Raw genomic sequence first — 18,360 nt, 5'->3', positions numbered from 1 at the left:
TAGGAGGGAAATGATTTAGCATGCTTAATTTGCTTAGCATTGTGTTCTTTTTAAATTTTTATTTCAGTATTATTGTTTGTAATAAGGGAGCATGTGCGTGCTGTTGTGTGCGTGTCATAAGACAACTCTGTGGAGTATGCTTTCTCCTCCTACCTTTACGTGGGTTCTGGGCATCAAACTCAGGTGGTCAGGCTTTCATAACAAATGTTTTTGCCTACTGAGTCTTTCTGTTTTTGTTTTTCAAGACAAGGTTTCTCTATGTAGCTTTGGCTGTCCTGGACTCACTTTGTAGACTAGGCTGGCCTCGAACTTGCATAGATCTGCCTCCCTGAGTGCTGGAATTACAGGTGTATGCCCTCGCTCCCTACGCTAATGAGTCATCTTACTGGCCAGAGCTCTGGTTTTTTGTTTGTTTGTTTGTTTTGTTTTCTGTTTTTTGTTTTTGGTTTGGTTTGGTTTGGTTTTTCAAGACAGGGTTTCTCTATGTAGCCTTGGCCATCCTGGACTCCCTTTGTAGACCAGGCTGGCCTCGAACTCTCAGAGATCCGCCTGCCTCTGCCTCCCAAGTGCTGGGATTAAAGGCGTGCGCCACCACATCCGGCTTCTGTTGTTTCTTTTTATGGTCTTAAATATCAGGGGCTGGAGAGATGGCTTGACTGTTAAAAGCACTGGCCTTTTCCAGTAGACCCAGGTTTGATGCCCAGCATCTATATGGATCCGTACAAGTAGTCTGTAACTCAAGTTCCAAAGGATCCTATGTCCTAGGCTCCACGGCACCAGGCACACAGGTAGTACGCGGACATACATGCAGGCAAAACACCCACACACATAAAACAAAAGAAATATGTGTGTGTGTGTGTGTGTGTGTGTGTGTGTGTGTGTGTGTGTGTGTGTGTGCGCGCGCGTGTATGCATATTGGTGTGAAGGTATCAGAGTCCCCTGGACCTGGAGTTGCAGACAGTTGTGAGCTGCCGTGTGGGTACTGGGAATTGAACTCAAGTCTTCTGGAAGAGCAGCCAGTGCTCTTAACCACTGAGCCATCTCTCCAGCTTCAATAAAATATGTCTTAAAGCAAATATCAGAAAAATTAGGGGAAGTTGCTATTATGCTAATAAACAAAGACCTGTCACCTATATTCCTCTTAGAATGCACGCGTGCGCGCGCGCGCGCGCGCACACACACACACACACACACACACACACACACACACACACACACACACACACACACACACGGGGCTACACCCAAAGTCTTGAGCATGCTAACACATACTTAGACTGAGCTACAACATTGGCCTGTTCAGTGATACCTTGAATAAGGTACAGGATATGATTTCTATCAAAAATTTGAAGGAATGTTTGTTTAATATAGTAAAATGGTGCTTCAATTCCAGTTAATAGGAAAACATAAAAATCTTCTCATCACCCAAATATCTCATTGACACAGCATTTGCATTTGTGTCTTTCTATATATTTTTTAACGGTTTTGAATGAAACCCTAGAGCATATTCTCTTTAAAGGCAGAATTTCACCTGTTTACATGGGAAAAACAACACTTAGGAAATAAAGGAGGATATTAAAGCCATTCAACACATTTCACAACTGGTACAGAAAGACTAAACCGAAGAAAACTGAATTAAAAATCTAAATCTGTTGCGTGGCCCTCCCTGTCCTTGTCACTTACACACACACTATTCTGTTTCCGTCATCAAGAGCTGTACAGCTGGTTGTGGTCACACACACCAGTAATCACAGCACGTGGAAGTTGAGTCAGGAGGATTCTGAGTTTGAGGTTAGCCTGGTCTACAGATTGAGTTCCAGGGTGGCTATGCAACCCCTGTCTCAGAAAAAAACAAACAAACAAATAAACAAACAACAAATTGTGTGTGTGTTCCCATTTGCACCCTTTCCATGTGTTTTAGTCTTAAGACTAACAACGTTTGCCTAGGCCTAAGTCTGAGGTTTTCTTTTTTATCTCAGGCTTATGTTTTTATCTGTGTCCTACTTTGATGTTTTGCAAGTTTATCTGTGGTCTGTTTTGACCTAACTTCTGTGTTTAAGTTATGAAGCAAAGTTTATATGGCACTAGTATTTATGTGGCACTAATGTTGTTGGGAAGGGCTGGCAGTGTTCTGTTGAATGTCAGCTTTCACACCTGTCAAAATCAACTGGGCATTTTTGTGTGGGTCCATTCTGGGGCTCTTCTTTGTGTTTGGTGTTTGCCAGTACCACACTGACGTGATTTCTGGAACTGCATACTAAATCTCAAAATTGGTAGACTGAGCTAGGCGTAGTTGGGCACACCTTTGATCCTAGCACTTGGGAGGCTAAGACAGGCGGATCTCTGTGAGTTGAAGGCCAACCTGGTCTATAAAAACGAGTCCAGGATAGCCAGGGCTACCCAGAGAAACCCTGTCTCGAAAAACAAAAAAGCAAACAAACAAAAAATTGTTTGGTAGACTACTTTACTATTCTTTTTCTAGGTTGTTTGCCTATTTTAATTCCTTTGCCTTTTGTTATTAATTTTAGAATTATGTTGAACCTGCTTATCAGTTTAAGAACATCTTGTCTGTGAACATACTATACCATATGTTTATTTAGACATTCTTTTATTTCTTTAATCAAAAATCTGTAATTTTTACTTTATGATTGTGCATGCATATTTTATATGTGGAGAGGTTTTTTTTGAGAGTTTGTAAATAATACCATATTTTGGGAATTTTACTTTTTTGACAGTTTTAAAATATTTAAAATATTTAAAACTGTAGCTTTACAGTAATGTTTTAAATAGATATATTTACTGTGGCTGGAGAGATGGGTTGGCAGCTAAGAACACTTGATACTCTTTCCAAGTACCAGAGTTTAGTTCCACCTGTAACTCCAGCTCCAGGGAATCTAGTGTCTATTTCTGACCTCCACAGGTGCTCACACACGTGTGACAGATACACACATACACATAAATAACTTTTTATATCTTAGTATATATTTATTATATATTCTAAAGTGTGTATATACAATTTGTATATGTTGTACCCTTTACAGTTTTCTCCAACATTGTAATTAGGATATTAGTACAGTCAAGATAGAAAATATGTTCATTTGCACAAGTATACCCTGTATTTTATAGCAGTGTATTTATCATAGAGATGGATAACAACACCTGGTAGTTGTGATTTTAAAAAACAAAACAAAGCAAACAAAAAACAATCAGGGTCTCTGTATTGTCCTGACTGTCCTGGAACTCACTCTGTAGACCAGGCTGGCCTCAAACTCACAGAGATGCATCTGTCTCTGCCTCTCAAGTGCTGGGATTAAAGCCACTTCTGGCTCTGTTAGCTTCCCCCACCCCAACCCCCATTAGGTAACCCTGTCACATCTCTAGTCCTTTTGACAGGTGTACCTTTTGTTTCTTCAGCTGTCTTACTGAAGTGGCTGATAAACTTAGTACTGTGTTAGAGTGGTGAGAGTAGACGTGCTTGCTCTATTTGAGAGCTCAGAAGACTGACATGACAGTCTTGCTAGCGGGAGGGGTCTTATTAGGAAATCCTTTTCTATTGATCTTTTCTGAGAGTCCTTTACTATGAATAGATGAAAGTCATCAATGACTTATTTGTACATTACCTTGATTAATTTTTAAATATAGAATCAGCTTTATGTCCATAGAATAAATCCACCTCAATCGTGGTATAGAATTTGTCATATATTACTGAGTTCAATTTCCTATTATTTTCTTAAAGATTTCTCCTCCATATGCATGAGAAATAATGGTCTGTATTTTTCTTTTTTCATACAGCCCTTGATTTCATTCTTAGAGTGAAGCTGGCTTCGTAAAATTAATAGAAAAGTATTCTCTGCTTTCTGGAAGGAATTGTACAAAAATGTGTGTTCTTTAAATATTTGGTAGTTTTTCCCCCAGTAAAACCATCTTGGAAGTCTCCATTGTTGCTGTTTGGGGTTTTTTGTTTTTGAGGGGACAGGGGTGTCTCTGTGTGGCTTAGGTCTCCCAAATGCTGGGGTTCATGGCATTGTAGATATGTACATGTGTCAGGAGTTTGTAAATTTACAAGTGTTGCTTGTTTAAGCTCAAGCCCAGTGTTTCCCTCTTGGTTCTTACAGACCATTTTGTTGTCTTCCATTTTGAAACTGACAGGAATCATTTGCTGTCAACTCCTTTCTGTGTCTATTTCTCTAAAACAAAAGCTCCATGCAGCCAGTCAAGAAACAGGGTGTCTGCCCTGTGCTGTGCTGCCACTCTTCCTGTGTCAGCTCTGGGAGTCAGCCCTTGGCCCTCCCCTCTAAACTCCACCCATCAAGGTGCTCAGGAGATACCCACCTTAAAAAATACTTACTGTATCTCACTAAACCATCCAACATTATTCCCGTTTCTCTTCTCAAAATAGTAGCATGTTTCTGCACTCCATCCTCATTGCCTTAGTCAGCCACGTTGAGTAATTAAAGCATACTTGGGAACTGGAGCTGTCGCTCTTGATAGAGTCCCTCGCACCCACAGGGGCAATCCCAGCACCCCAACAATGTTCAGGAATAAAACAGAGGGTGGCGCTTACTTAACAGACTGATGGCCTCTCAGCTGCGTGCGTGAGTTACCTCAGCTATCTTTTCTTTTCTCTCTCTTCCTATCTTTCCCTCACCATCTATTTATCTTTTTGTCGCTCCTCTTTCTGTTCTATTCTTTTTCTTTCCCATGCCCACCTTCCCTCCCTAACTCTTCATTCCATCTTTAGTGCTGGGTTTAAATCTAGGATTTCATGTGCTGGACACTTTATAACCCAAGTCCCCAAATGTGTCTACTGTAAATTAAAATATTCCATAAGTGTAAAACACAAACTAGATGTGAAAGGCTTAGTATAAAAAAAGAGTATAAAATGCCTCAGTAATTTTATATTGACTAAAATATTTACTAAAATGTTTTTATATGATGGAGTAAATAAGATATATTGTTTAAATTAACGTTGCCTGTTTGTTTTTCTTTCTTTCTTTCTTTTTTAAACATGGTGGCTAGAAAAACACTGCACCATAGCTTGAGTTTTTCATATCTCTCTCTCTCTCTCTCTCTCTCTCTCTCTCTCTCTCTCTCTCTCTCTCTCTCTCACTCTCACTCACTCACTCACTCACTCACTCACTCATGCTCTCTCTCTCGCGCGCGCGCAGTCCTCCTCTTGCCTGGGCACTGTGCTGCAACCCTGACTGAGGGCTCACCTGTCATATCAGCCTCCTCTGCTTTCATCATGGTTCTCCTCAGAGGCCGCAATCATCCTGTTCATCCGTGCATATGGTAATTACCTGCCCACACTAAACAGCAAGACTCAACGAGGCAGGAAATTTGTCTGCCCTTCAGTAAAAAGATTCACTGCTGTGTAGCTAGCATCTAGGATACTATCTGCTTCACATTCAGCAGACGGTCGTATCTTGAATCAGTGGTTTCCACTCACTGGAAATGGTTTTCTCTGCACCCGTAAGCCCATTCACCTGAAGGCTCTTCGGGAGTCTGTTCAAGTAGCAGCTCCATCATGAAGCCGCTCCTGGCTGTTGCTTCTCCTAAACGCTGCTTTCTTTCTCCACACACAGATCTCTGCTTGTACTTACAATTGTGTCTGTCTACACCATCTCTCCTCTTTAGACATAGCATTTACTTGTTCTTCAGCACATTCGTGATTCTTCTTTGAAGTTCATCTTCAAATAATGTAAGTTATAACCCTTTATTGAATAAAGGAATTCCTATATAATTTAATATTATAAAAACAACACATCATTTAGAAATATCACCATGATAACTATTTTTTCTTTGCCTACTTTCTTCCCTACTCCTTTTAAAGAAATTTACAAGCTTCTGGCCTCCATGGGTACTGCGTGCATGTGGTGGTCATACATAGTGCAGCAAGCATCGTACACTGAAAATAAAAATAAATCATATAGAAATTTTACAAGTAAAACATGGATAAATATACACACAAACACATATATATACACATATGCACATATATATATGTATATGTTACTATAATTATCACATATGCAGCAGTAAAGCTAAATGAGTTCCCTCGTCTGGAATAATCGTCTTTGTCATCTGCTGTAATCATCATTTTATATACAATAATAATTTGAAATAATATGTGTATAGTTTGTTTGTTTTGGGGTGGGCATGGCTTTTTTGAGACCGAGTCTCACTGGATAACCCTGTCTTGCCTGGAAAAGACCAAGATCCGCCTGCCTCTGCCTTCTGAGTACTTGGATTAAAGGTGTGTGACATCACTGCCCGGCTGGGTCATGCTTTGTTGTGAAGGTTGAATCCAGGTCTCACACACGCAGAGCATCACTCTACCACAGAGCCGCTCCCTTAGGCTCTGTATATAGTTTTAAATTATTTTTCTGCATTATCTTAGAAATATTTTTAATGACACTATTTAGCTCCTAGAATTTCCCTGTCACTGTGAATGTGAGAGGGGCTCTGAGGTACAAAAATTTTTCAAATAGGATTGCTATTTCTCTTTCCCTCTTTCACTCTTAGGCTTAGTTAGTCCCATTTTTGTCTTAATGTGTACGTACTGAGACTATTGTAAGCGGAAATGTGGTGGGTGCACTCAGCCAAGCAGACATCATGGCTGTGTGCTGGGGAGGCGCAGCTGCTTGAAGTCATGCCCTCATGTCTGCTGGGCTGTACCCACTGCCGCTACCTGTTGGGAGAGTGTCATGAAGCATACAGCCTGTCAAAACGCACACTATAATGTCTTCTGAGCGTGTATGGCTTTTACATTATTATATGTTGCAGGTTATCTGTATATTTAGTGGTTTGATTTGTGGGCTATAAGAATAAATGTAGATTTTGTAGGTGCTAAGCTCAGGTATAATTCAGTTTACTCCAAGGCTTGGGCTTTGAAAACAATGCCCACTCTGTACACTGCTCTATTTTATTTTTATTTTTATTTACTTTTAGGATAAAATGTGTTCATTATCAGAGCAGATCCATCTTCGAGTGAAAAGACTGTTCACTCCCTTCACGTGGTGTCACTGTAACGACCCTTCCTGAGAGAGAGTGGTTGCTGTGTGGTGCTCTTGTTCTCTGGCTATCACACTTCACCTTCCACTCCTCTCATGGCTGTGGCTATGTAACTCTTACGAAATTTATTTTTATTTCAAATTCAATAGCTGTCATTTCTACAAATTTATTCCATCTATTCTGCTTCTAATGTGACAGATGTGTAAAGGAGACTCTTCTGGTAGAATAGCAATGACTTTATTTTCTGTGAGTCTCACCATTGCTAAAGTGGACTAGCAGGGTAAGCCAAGAGAGAATAAGGGGTAATTGCTTGCCTGAAGTGATAACGTCTTCAGTGTGTTCCCTGAATATTGATGAAGGAGGAGGACTTAGGGGAAGCATTCTTTAATTAGGAAATGGAGAAGATAAAAAATGAGACCAAACTGTAGTACATGCACACCATAGAAGTCTGGGAGGTAAAATATCACTGACTCTGAAATATTCTATAAGAATATGTGTTTCTTTTAAAAGTCAGCAAGTCTACATGTGTATGTCTCCTAGAAATTACATAGAATAAATGGGCTTAGAAAGAGGGAGCTATTTGAACCATTGTACCATTTAAAAAATTGTACTGTCAAGACACGAGAAAAAAAGTCTAGAAATGCAGGAAAATTAGCACACTGTGTTTTGTTTCAGTATTAGTTTATTTTCTGCTGACAATAATTTGCATTTAATTATTTCTTCAGTAAGTAATAAAGAGCATCAACTTTCAGTCACAAGCCTTGCACAACGTACACTCATTTGACAAGCACCGATTTGTGACCCCATGAATATATACCTGTGCAAATCCTCACTTACTAGCAAACTAATTAATAGGTTATTATTGGAAACGTTGAAGTAATACTTGTAGAGTACACAGCTTATCATAAACATTTTATTTTAAACGTGGCTAGCATAATTTACCGTTAAACTACTTGTCTTTTAATCTCTATGTTCATCTTATTTTTGAAATATAAAAAGTCGGTTCCGTTCCATTCCTGAATTTGCTTTACTTTTACAAACCTTGGTAGATGAATTGTCTGCATGTTTTAATGCATCCGTGAAGCATAATTGATAATTGATACTACTTAGCTGACCTCTAAACAGATCCAAATACAGCTAGATAATTTATAATGTGTTAGGCACTTACAATTCATAGTCAGTGTTCTAATATAAATATTCAAACCAATATGCTTCTGAAGAAAGCTTTTTTTGTGTGTGTGTGAGACAGGGTTTCTCTGCAAAATAACTCTACCTGTCCTCCTGTCCTAGACTTGCTTTGTAGACCAGGCTGGCCTCGAACTCTCAGAGATCTGCCTGCCCCTGCCTCCTGAGTGCTGAGACTAGAGGTGTGTGTTACCACGCCCAGCCTTGAAAAAAACTTTTATGACTATAATTTAAACCTGAAAATTAGTTTTTATCTAAGAAGAGCCTTTCTGCTTTTCTGGATAGATTCAATCAGAATCACGTGTCTTTCCCTCCTACTGACTGACGAAGGAAAGCTAAAGAAGTGATATGCTGCTGTGTATTTGTCTAATAAGCCAGCTCTTGGGTAGGGGTGGAGACTGGGGACTCTGAGTTTAGTGTTTGCTGATTTCCATGATATAAATACTTCTGTCAGACCCAGTTTTAGGCTGCTGACTGTTGAGTGTGGATTTGAAAAAAAGATGCATAGTAGACCAACATTGTACAGGGCTTCCATCACACAGATAGAATGTATACAACCTTGGAAGGGTGTAGAAGAATAAAGTGTAACACCATGAAGATATGGTGAATTCTGAGTATCAACTCCTTTTAATATACCTAATTATAAGTTTACATAACTTGCTGCTTAATAATGATTCTTTCAGCAAACAGTATGTATCTCATGAGCTGATTCATACTGAGTTGTTCTAGATCCGCAAGGTATCAGTTTTTTATAACTATGCAATTTTGGAGTCAGTAAATGTCTGAGAATTTATTTTTCTAAAATGGAGCGCTGATTCTAAGGCCCAAGAAGGCATTCTGAAGTCAAGTCCCACATGTCTTCACCAAGTCCTTTCAAGTCATTACGAGCTGTCTTACGTGCTGTATCTCCTGCCCTAGATGAGATGACTTTTAACTTTTTAAGCATAGCATACTTTCTCACCCCATGCCTTTCCAAAAGTGTCTTCAGCCTTGAATGACCTCACTTCATCCGCCTGGCTTTTACAATACTGTTTATTTCTTTTTCTAGAAATATCACAAATGCTACTGATGCTCATTTCCTTCTGTGGGAAACTCCCATTCTCCTTGATTTTTTCAGTTCTTTGTACTTCATTTGAACTCAGATTTACTCTTGTAGCAAATGTCTGTCACTCCGTAGATTATTAATTACCTTTGGGGCATATTATATCGAACACATTAAGAACCTTAAGATGATTAATAAATACTTGTTTATTTTAATAAAACAAATTGTGGTGAGTACATGATAACCATCTGAGAAACTGACCAAAATTTAAAAGATTTTGAATTTAGATCATGTGTGTTATCTTTCCTGATAACTCAGAACCAGATCCTCGGTTATCTAACCGTATCTTGAAACTGGAGAACATCATGGGAACTCTGGGAGTTACTGAAGAAGAACAAAGGAGGCACTGAAGACCGAAAAGATTACATTGTACAACTATGCTACAAATCAGTTTTATTCTCAATGTGCTCATGGTGTTCTCAGAATAAAGCCAAGAGTACTGTTGGTAGCGTGAAGACAGATTAGGCCTTTGTATTAGCGATGTCTCTTAAAAAAAAAGCAAAAATAATCAGGCTCCGTTTTCATGAGCATAAAGGGTAAATGCGTCAAGGGTCTGTTGTGTTTTCAGGCATTTTCTCTGGAGCAATCTGATTGCCCTCATAGTAAGTGTTGAGGGAATCAAATGTGTGAAGGAAATGCTTCAGAGTAAAAAACCCAAGAGTTCCTGGAGAAAAAGCTGCAGTCTTTGTGATGGTTCTTTCCTATCTCTTACCCTAAGCTGCCACCTAATGGCAAAAGTTTAAATGACAAGTTTATAACATCCAACATTGAAATGGAACAGATTTCGTTATAGATCTGCCCAAACTCCTGGTAAACATATAATTAGTTTATATTAGTCTATTAGTTCAATGATTTTTTTGTACCTAAAAGGAGTCATATTTATTACTAGCCTTTGTTAGACAATGATTCTTCTAAGAATGATTGCTTATGGAAGCACTATCAAGAATCTATCTTTAATTGGTCTTAGGAACTTTAGTTCAATCTGGTAAGTTTCTCTTTCCCTTTTGCTTTTTCCTTTTCTTTCTCCAGAACGAGGTCACTCTGACAGCAAGGTGTTCTTTTACCTATGGGTCGTCTTTTATGTCATTAGTTCCTGCTATACCCTCATCTGGGATCTCAAGATGGACTGGGGTCTCTTTGATAAGAATGCAGGAGAAAATACTTTCCTCCGGGAAGAAATTGTGTACCCTCAAAAGGTATGTATGGAATGTTCATGCTTAAGGAAAAAATATTTAAAATTTAGATATATCAATCAGTAGTTATGTCATAGAACACTACTGACTCAAGATCTAATTATATTAACAAATATAATTTAAAAATAATTATCCAAGATATCGGCCTAGTTCACAACAAAAAAATTTCATGTTTGCTATTTGGTAGATGCAGTGGGAAATTTGTTAGAAGCTAGTGTCAACCCAGCCGGGGGAGGGGGATATATATATGTATATATGTATGTGTGTGTGTGTGTGTGTGTGTGTGTGTGTGTGTGTGTGTGTGTGTGTGTGTGTGTGTGTGTGTGTGTATAATTTTAGGATTTTACTGGCATTTTAGAATATAGGAATATGGGAAGCTGAATTTTAAATCAAAGAAACAAAAGTGTCTTTACACAGATGACTTAGTAAAGGTAAATACCACGATTAGACCTTGAAAAAAACTTAAACAGTAAATTGGGAATCTGAGTGTGTGCATTCCAATCCCAGTTGTGCCCTAACTAAGCTAGTTAATGGGCCAGCATGCAGGGGACTCACAGGTCAGGGTGTTGGATGACATTAACTCTTGGCATGTTCTCAGGACTGAAGTCCTGCTATGGAGAACATATAGACTGAGTCACTAATGTTTTATCCTATACCAAAGTGTCACTATTATGTCAAATTTGTGTTTGAAAAGTATTAGGTTGTGTAGCATTGAATAGATAAGGCTGTTTGCAAGAACTGGAGAATAGTGGGTATGCAGAAAGTGCTACACATGAGGTAACTTCAGGTGAGCCAGTGAGTGAGAGCGGAGATCCTGTGTGAAAACTGTGAGGCATTCAACAAATTTGTATAATTCTCAATGAAAAGGAAACAAAAGGGCCTGGGCCAGGCAATAGCATACTGGTAAAGCACTAGCAGGGGCAAGACACAGATTTCAATCCCTAGTATCATTTTAAAAGAGAAAAAAAGGCCAGGTAAAGCTACGTTCATGTTCACCACATGTGTGCTTTTTATTACTGCTTGTGGTGTACAGTAAACACTGCAGCACATTTCTTTCTCATGCTGATTGCTTAAGTTCAGTGTATCTTTACATAAATGTTAGTCTGTTTTCTCTTATAAAGAGATCTCATTTACTGGTTTCTATGTAATGAGATTAGTGAATAGAATCTTTCAGTTACTTTCTTTATTATATGTTTCAAAGTCCTAGAAAATAAAGTATATACTTTCTTAAATTATAATTGCAAATTGATAAGAAAAAAGTGAAGAAACCATCTGTGAAATCTAATGAACCTTCATTATAAAATCCTGTTACAGTCCTTATAAAAATTCTGCCTGCTTTCTCTCATGTGGGGAACCCACGTTGGTGTGTGTATGTGTTAAGACACTAGTAAGGGGACCATAAGAGGGTTCTAAAGAGATTGTGAGAGAGGAGGGGATGGGAGTGATGACACACATGTGACATGAAAATAAAAGCAGAGCTGTTGTTGGGGAAGAAAAGGGGGTGAGTGCAGGGAGTAGGGCAGGGGTGAGAAGAGTAAAGATGCTGACAGTGCCCCCTGAAGCCTATTGCTCATTGTACACTAACTTGAATCTTTAAATTAAAAACTAATCAGTAGTCTAAACTGACTAGTTAAAACAGTAATCACATAGTATTTAAAATTCAGAAGGTAAATAGAATAGAATAGAATAAATGTTTGTCTCTAGGGAATGGAAAAGAAGGAAGTGCAAGGGGATTGATTGTAGGCTCCTGTTAACCTTCTAATGGTGACTCATGTAGTTTGCTAAAATTAAATAAAGTAGGGTTGGAGTGATGGCTCAGTGGTTAAAAACACTTCCTGATGTTAGAGAGGGCCTGTATTCAGTCCTAGCACATCATGACAGCTCACAACCATCTGTGTCTCCAGTGCCAGAGGATTCATTGTCCCCTTCTGGTTTCCAAGGGCACCACACACACACACACACACACACACACACACACACACACACACACAGTACACATAGGTACATGCCAGCAAACACTCAAACACATAAAAGAACAATACTTTTTAAAAGTAAATTAAATAAGTACTACAGCTTAATACCTAGCAGTTCTAGTTACCAAAATGCCACGGCCTTTAAAAAACACTTTAAAATGCTATTTTGCTTAATAATAAGTAAATCCATGAGTTTTAGGATCTATTGGCAGTTATATATTTAAGGCTTTTGGATAATTAAGCTAGATTAGTTGAATATTATGTTTAGTCATGTTTCTGAAATCAATGCCTCATTTTATTAACATCAAAAAACAAGACAACTCTGTATTATATGTGGATTAAATTTTTTGAAAATTTAAGTATAAATGGTACAATGAGTAAATCTGTTAATATCCTTTAGTGTTAGGAATTTTGGCACTGTCTTACCTTGTTTCTCCTAGAATGCCATCTCAGTTGATAGGGTTCTCATTTAGCTTAGAGGACAGTCTCATGTACAGTGTGGGCATGGACTGTATGTGTCAAATGGTTTCTGAAACTCAGTACTGTTTCATTTTGAGTACTGCACTATTTAGGAAAACTAAAACCTATATACCATTTTCTCCGTGAATCTGTTGGTGGGACAGCTGTAGGTCTCAACAGCTCATAGACTGTTGAGTGCTTTGTGAGAAAAAGAATGAGAAATGTCCTCTGTCTGCTTGTATTCCTTAGGCTTACTACTACTGTGCCATCATAGAAGATGTGATACTGCGCTTTGCTTGGACTATCCAAATCTCTATTACTGTTACATCTCTTCAGCCTAATGTTGGGGACATCATTGCTACTGTCTTTGCCCCCCTTGAGGTTTTCCGGTAAGCAAACCATTGAACAATCTATCAAGGAGTCATTTAAAAGACTCCCAGTCCTGGGCCATCAAGCTGACTCAACAGGTGAGGCACTTACTACCTAGTCTAATGATCCTAGAACTCAGATGATAAAAGGAAATTGTGCTTGACCTCCGCACATGAGCTATGGCATACATGTCCACACACATACACACAAGACAATTAAATGAAATAAAAATTTTATTTGGGCATAATTCAAGTACTCAGAAAAACGGAGGCTAGTATATCTCTGTGCATTCAAGGCTAGCTTCATTTACATAAAGAGTTCTAGACCAGCCAGAGATACATGGTCAAACTGTGTCTTTCGTATCTTCATCATCATCATCACCACCACCACAAAAAGATAGATTTAAAAATAGCAGACATTTATAAATGAACCAAAACATGTTTGTATCTCTTGCTTTTTTTCACTGTGAAAGAAAACCAATGGGCACAGGGTGGAAAGGAAGGTTTCTGAGAATCTTGAGTCTGGCAGGGATGGCATGGCAGGGCAAGGTAACATAGCACGTGATGGAGACTCCTCCATCACAGTGAGCCTGGGACCAGAAGACAGAGGCCAGAACTAGGGGCAAGTATAAATTTCAAAGGTCCCAAATAACCTTTTCTGGCTGGGCCCCACCTCCTATGTGTTCCACAGCCTTCAAAGTAGTGCTGGAAAGACTCAACACATGAGCCTTTGGGAGCAATTCAGAGTCAAACCATTATGATGGCTGATGGCAATGAGTCATTGCTTTGGTTTGAGGTCTCTGGCTTCTGTGGCACCATCAATATTAGCTCCTCATGTAGACTCCTCCCTGTCACCCTGTTGTTGCCCTGTGTCATGGAGATCCTACAGCTCTGGATCAGCAGGACTGGCCCTTTCATGTCCTCCAACAGTTCACAGATGATGTAGATTTTGGAGTGGGACAACTCAAGGCCTAGATCTGGGCCTAAGTGACAGCTGAGCTGGTCAGCCTGCTAGCTTTCTCTTATCCACACCACCAACATTGCTCCAGCTAGGCCACCCAGTGCTGCCATTGGCAGGAAGCAGGGTCAGCTCTCATGCTGTCAGGGCCAGCTTACCTGCATCTATGCTCCCAGAGCCAGAGCACCTATGCTGCCCATTGGAGAAGGGGGGCCTGCTCTCCCAGGGAGGGGCTGGGCCAGCTCTCCTACTCTCACAACATCAGGCCTGGCCTACTTGTGCCTTTGCTTCTGGAGGTTTTTTGGTTTTTGTTGTTTTTTGTTTTTAAGATACTATAAGTACCGTTATATGAAATAATTAAAGTCCTCCAAAAACAAACCATAGTTAATCATAATCAATAACAAAATAGACTCAGGAAGGCAGATTGCTGTGAGTTCAAGGCCAATGAGGTCTATAAAATTAGTCCAGGACAGCCAAGGCTACACAGAAACCTGTCTCGAAAAACCAAAAAAAAAAAAAAATATGAGAAATCTATATCTTTTGAAGACATAAAAATTTTAATCTATGCCAAAATAGTTTTCATGACGAGAACTCCAGACCCAGGAAATTCTTTCAGATAGTTAAAGTTAAAATTTTAATGTTTTTTTTTTTTACAAAGTGCTTCAAAGGAGAATGACAAAGAAAGAAATGCCTCAGTTTATGTGGCCAGCATAGACCTCACAGGATACTCCAGAAAGACTGTGTGCTGTTACTATGTTGTCTTGTAGCATAGTTGCAGAAACCCTGAATACATTAGACAGTGAGTCCAATAGTATCTAAAAAGGTTAATACTTCAAAATTTAGCATCATTCTATGAATTAAGGTTTAATGTCTGTCTCAGTTACTGTTTTCTTACTGTGAAGCGACACCATGGCCCATGCAGCTTATAAAAGGAAGCATCTAATTGGAGCCTCGCTAGGATCATGCTAGGAAGCATGGCGGCAGCCAGGCACGGTGCAGGAGCTACATTTTGACCCGCAGGCAGAGAAAACAAGACTTAAAGCCCATCCCCAGTGTGTGTGTGTGTGTGTGTGTGTGTGTGTGTGTGTGTGTGTGTGTGTGTGTGTGTGTGTGTGTGTGTTGATCCTTCTGCCTGCCTCCCAAGTACTGAGAGAGTACAGGTATATGCCAACCATGCCTGGCAGTTCTGTAATTTATATAGAAGCACAAAGGATAGCCAAAACTGTTCTGACAAAAACAAAGTTAGAGTAATATTCTGAGCAGCAGACTGGCCATAGAGAAAGAACAAGGCAGTCACTATGTTTGAAAGAGGTTAGACAGGTAGTGCACTGAGACAGAATGTGTCAACAGGACACCACCTGTTGACAAAAGTAGCTGCATTGAACATGAGGCACCTGACATATCTGTATGGAAGAAAATAAATCCTGACTCCTATCACATTCAGTATACAGAATCCATTACAGGTAGATCACAGAACTAAATAACTACAACAAATATGATCTCTAGAAGTTGGTAGGGAGCCCTATAGGTGGCATTCTGTGTAGTAATGTATTTCATGCTGCAGAATAGCAGTTACACAATGTATTTTTATATACTAATCAAGCTATACTCTAAGACACAGTCTTTAAGGTATATGCGATATACTTCTTTTTAATTACATACTTACTATTATCTTGTGTGCATGTATGTACGTGTGTGGGTACATGTGTGTGATGTGCATGTGGAGGTCAGAGGACAGCTTGTAGAAATGTGCTCTCTCCTTCATGTGCCCATTTGTCGATGCCATTGTTTTCTCTAGACCATCTGTCAGCTCTTCCCACTTCTCTTCCCCAAGTATGTAGGTCTAAGACTGAAACCCTCCACGGTAGCCATTCTCTGTACTCTTGGCTGTCTCTACTCTCATTTCTCCTTGTTCTTCCTCTCACAATTCTGAAATTAGGCCATTTTTAAAGACTACTTTTATGTGTCTGTGTATGTGCATGGTGAGCATAGACACAAACATGCCATTGGCATTGCACATGTGAAGGTCAGAGTAACACACACACACACACACACACACACACACACACACACACACACACACACACACACCACACACCCCCGAGTCAGTGTTCTCCTACCACCTTGTGGGATCCTGGGATCAAACCCAGTTTATCTGGCCTGTACTCAAGCACCTCTACATGCTGATCCATCTAACTGTTGTGGGTAATTTACAAGTATGGCCTAATAATGTTTATTATCAGGCCTGTAATTATTACGGCGGCATTTTCTAACCCACTAACAGTCAAGCTACAGACACCTATTATATTTTAAAATAGCCTTAGTTAACCCGGAGCAAGGCAGATATTAATCCTCTAAACTGCTTCCCATATTGAGGCAGGTATGGGATACCTGGCCCAATCCCATGCCATCTGCTTCTAATAATTTCTGTTGAGCTACCTACCATCCATAGTCCCAAATACTTGCTAATTATCATCATCTGGGCCAAATCTCTATCCACACCAGCCATGTGCTTCTCCTCCACCTAACCCATGGCACAGCCTTCTTCTTGTCTCCCTTCCACCAAAATTCTGTCTCCCCAAGCCTGGGAACCTTAGCCATGCCCATCCCATTTGTCCTACCCAGGTGTGATGGCTTTTTATTGGTCAAACAGGTTTGGCTCTTAGGCAAGGTATAGATGGGGCAGAGACAGCAAGCAGTAATTAGCATTAAAATACATCTGACCAACCTCCAACACCAATCCTCAAACTAATCCAATTTTTGAATTAGCTGTAATAAAAGTACAGACCAAATATTCTGTGACACCAGTTATACCTCTGTTACTGTTCTTTAGTCTGCACAGCCAGGATGAAGTTCCATTGTTATCCCATTTCCTGGTGACACAGAAGCGTAGGCAGAAGAACTTATCCATCATCTTACAGCTAGTAACTGATGGAGCCGTGATTCGAACCTACATAGTCTTCAGAGCCTGAAGCCCCTGGATCGTGCAGTTTTGAGAACTCTTGCCTTTGGTTCTCTGCTTATCTTCTGTCTCTCAGCAAAGCACAAAACTCAGCTCCTCAGAAATGGTGTTCTCCATTCTCCCCAGCTTGTCTTCTCCTTCACTGACTCTTAAGTGTTGGGATGGTGCTCTGCACTCTTGTCTCCTCTAATCACATTAGTCTAAAGCCCTAAATTCCGCCCTGATCTCCATGCCCATCTGCCTGCTGAGTTCTCCATGTGGGTGTCTAGTAAGTAGCGAGCTGTAGCCTTACAGGAAGAAATCTGCTTCTTTGCTCCTCGTAAATGATGTCACCTTCACTCAGACCACTTGCCAAGTCCTGCCCGCTTCATCTCCATAGTAGGCCTCCAGTGTCAGCTTCCCGTCACCATCCATCTTCCTGGACTACTGCCCTGGCCTTCTGACTGGTCCCCTCTGCTTTTCTCCCTTTTCTAGTCACTCGCACCAGTAGAATAATCCATTTAGAATAAATCTTGTCAGTCTCCTCAGACCCCCAGTATGAAATGAGGGCTCTTTCCGGTGCACTTGAGGCCATGTCGATGGCTCCTCTCCTAACTCTCCATCTTATTTCCTGCTGTTTTAACCAGCTTTTCCTCTTTGGCCCCACAGACTTTGGCTTCCATTCTAATACACCAAAAGAGCTTTCTTAGTCGGCCTTGTTGTCCTTGAGTCCCCCCTGCGTGAGCACTTGTCTCCAGGAGTTTCCTGTGACTTCCCTCTGGTGGTGTTCAGACTTTTGGCTGTCGTCTGTCGAAGTCAGTTTCCCTAAATAGTCTTAGGGTGAGGTACTCTGTGTTTCTCTTCTGCTCAGATGGCTACAGAGCACCTAACAGCTGATTATTTACTCACCTGTGTTCAGTACTAGAATAAAGGCAGAGACTATATCTGTGTCACTCAGTGCCATTTCTTCCTTTTTAATAAACATTCAGTAAATACTTATTGGATAAAGAAAGGTTATATTCCAGAAGTCAACTCATATTCCCCACTGCCCATCGTACGCCATCTTTCTCTTTCATTTTGTCTATTGTGTGTGCATGCGTGGGGCAGGGGCACATGTGGAGGTCAGGGGTAAACTCATGGGTTATTCCTCAGGTACCTTCCTCCTTT

General features: G+C 40.1%; 1 protein-coding gene across 1 annotated transcript in view; it reads left to right on the top strand.

Moving 5' to 3' along the window:
• The window catches only part of Xpr1 (xenotropic and polytropic retrovirus receptor 1), a 133,115-nt gene that overhangs the window by 110,319 nt on the left and 4,436 nt on the right, over positions 1–18,360 (top strand). Inside the window, exons 12-13 of the mRNA XM_051147614.1 lie at positions 10,331–10,497; positions 13,176–13,315. Of these exons, the coding sequence (XP_051003571.1) occupies positions 10,331–10,497; positions 13,176–13,315 (307 nt within the window). The remainder of the gene's footprint in view (positions 1–10,330; positions 10,498–13,175; positions 13,316–18,360) is intronic.

Source organism: Acomys russatus, chromosome 6, assembly GCF_903995435.1.
Source record: "Acomys russatus chromosome 6, mAcoRus1.1, whole genome shotgun sequence".
Taxonomy (NCBI): Eukaryota; Metazoa; Chordata; class Mammalia; order Rodentia; family Muridae; genus Acomys; species Acomys russatus.
This window is presented reverse-complemented; position numbering and strand designations above follow the sequence as displayed.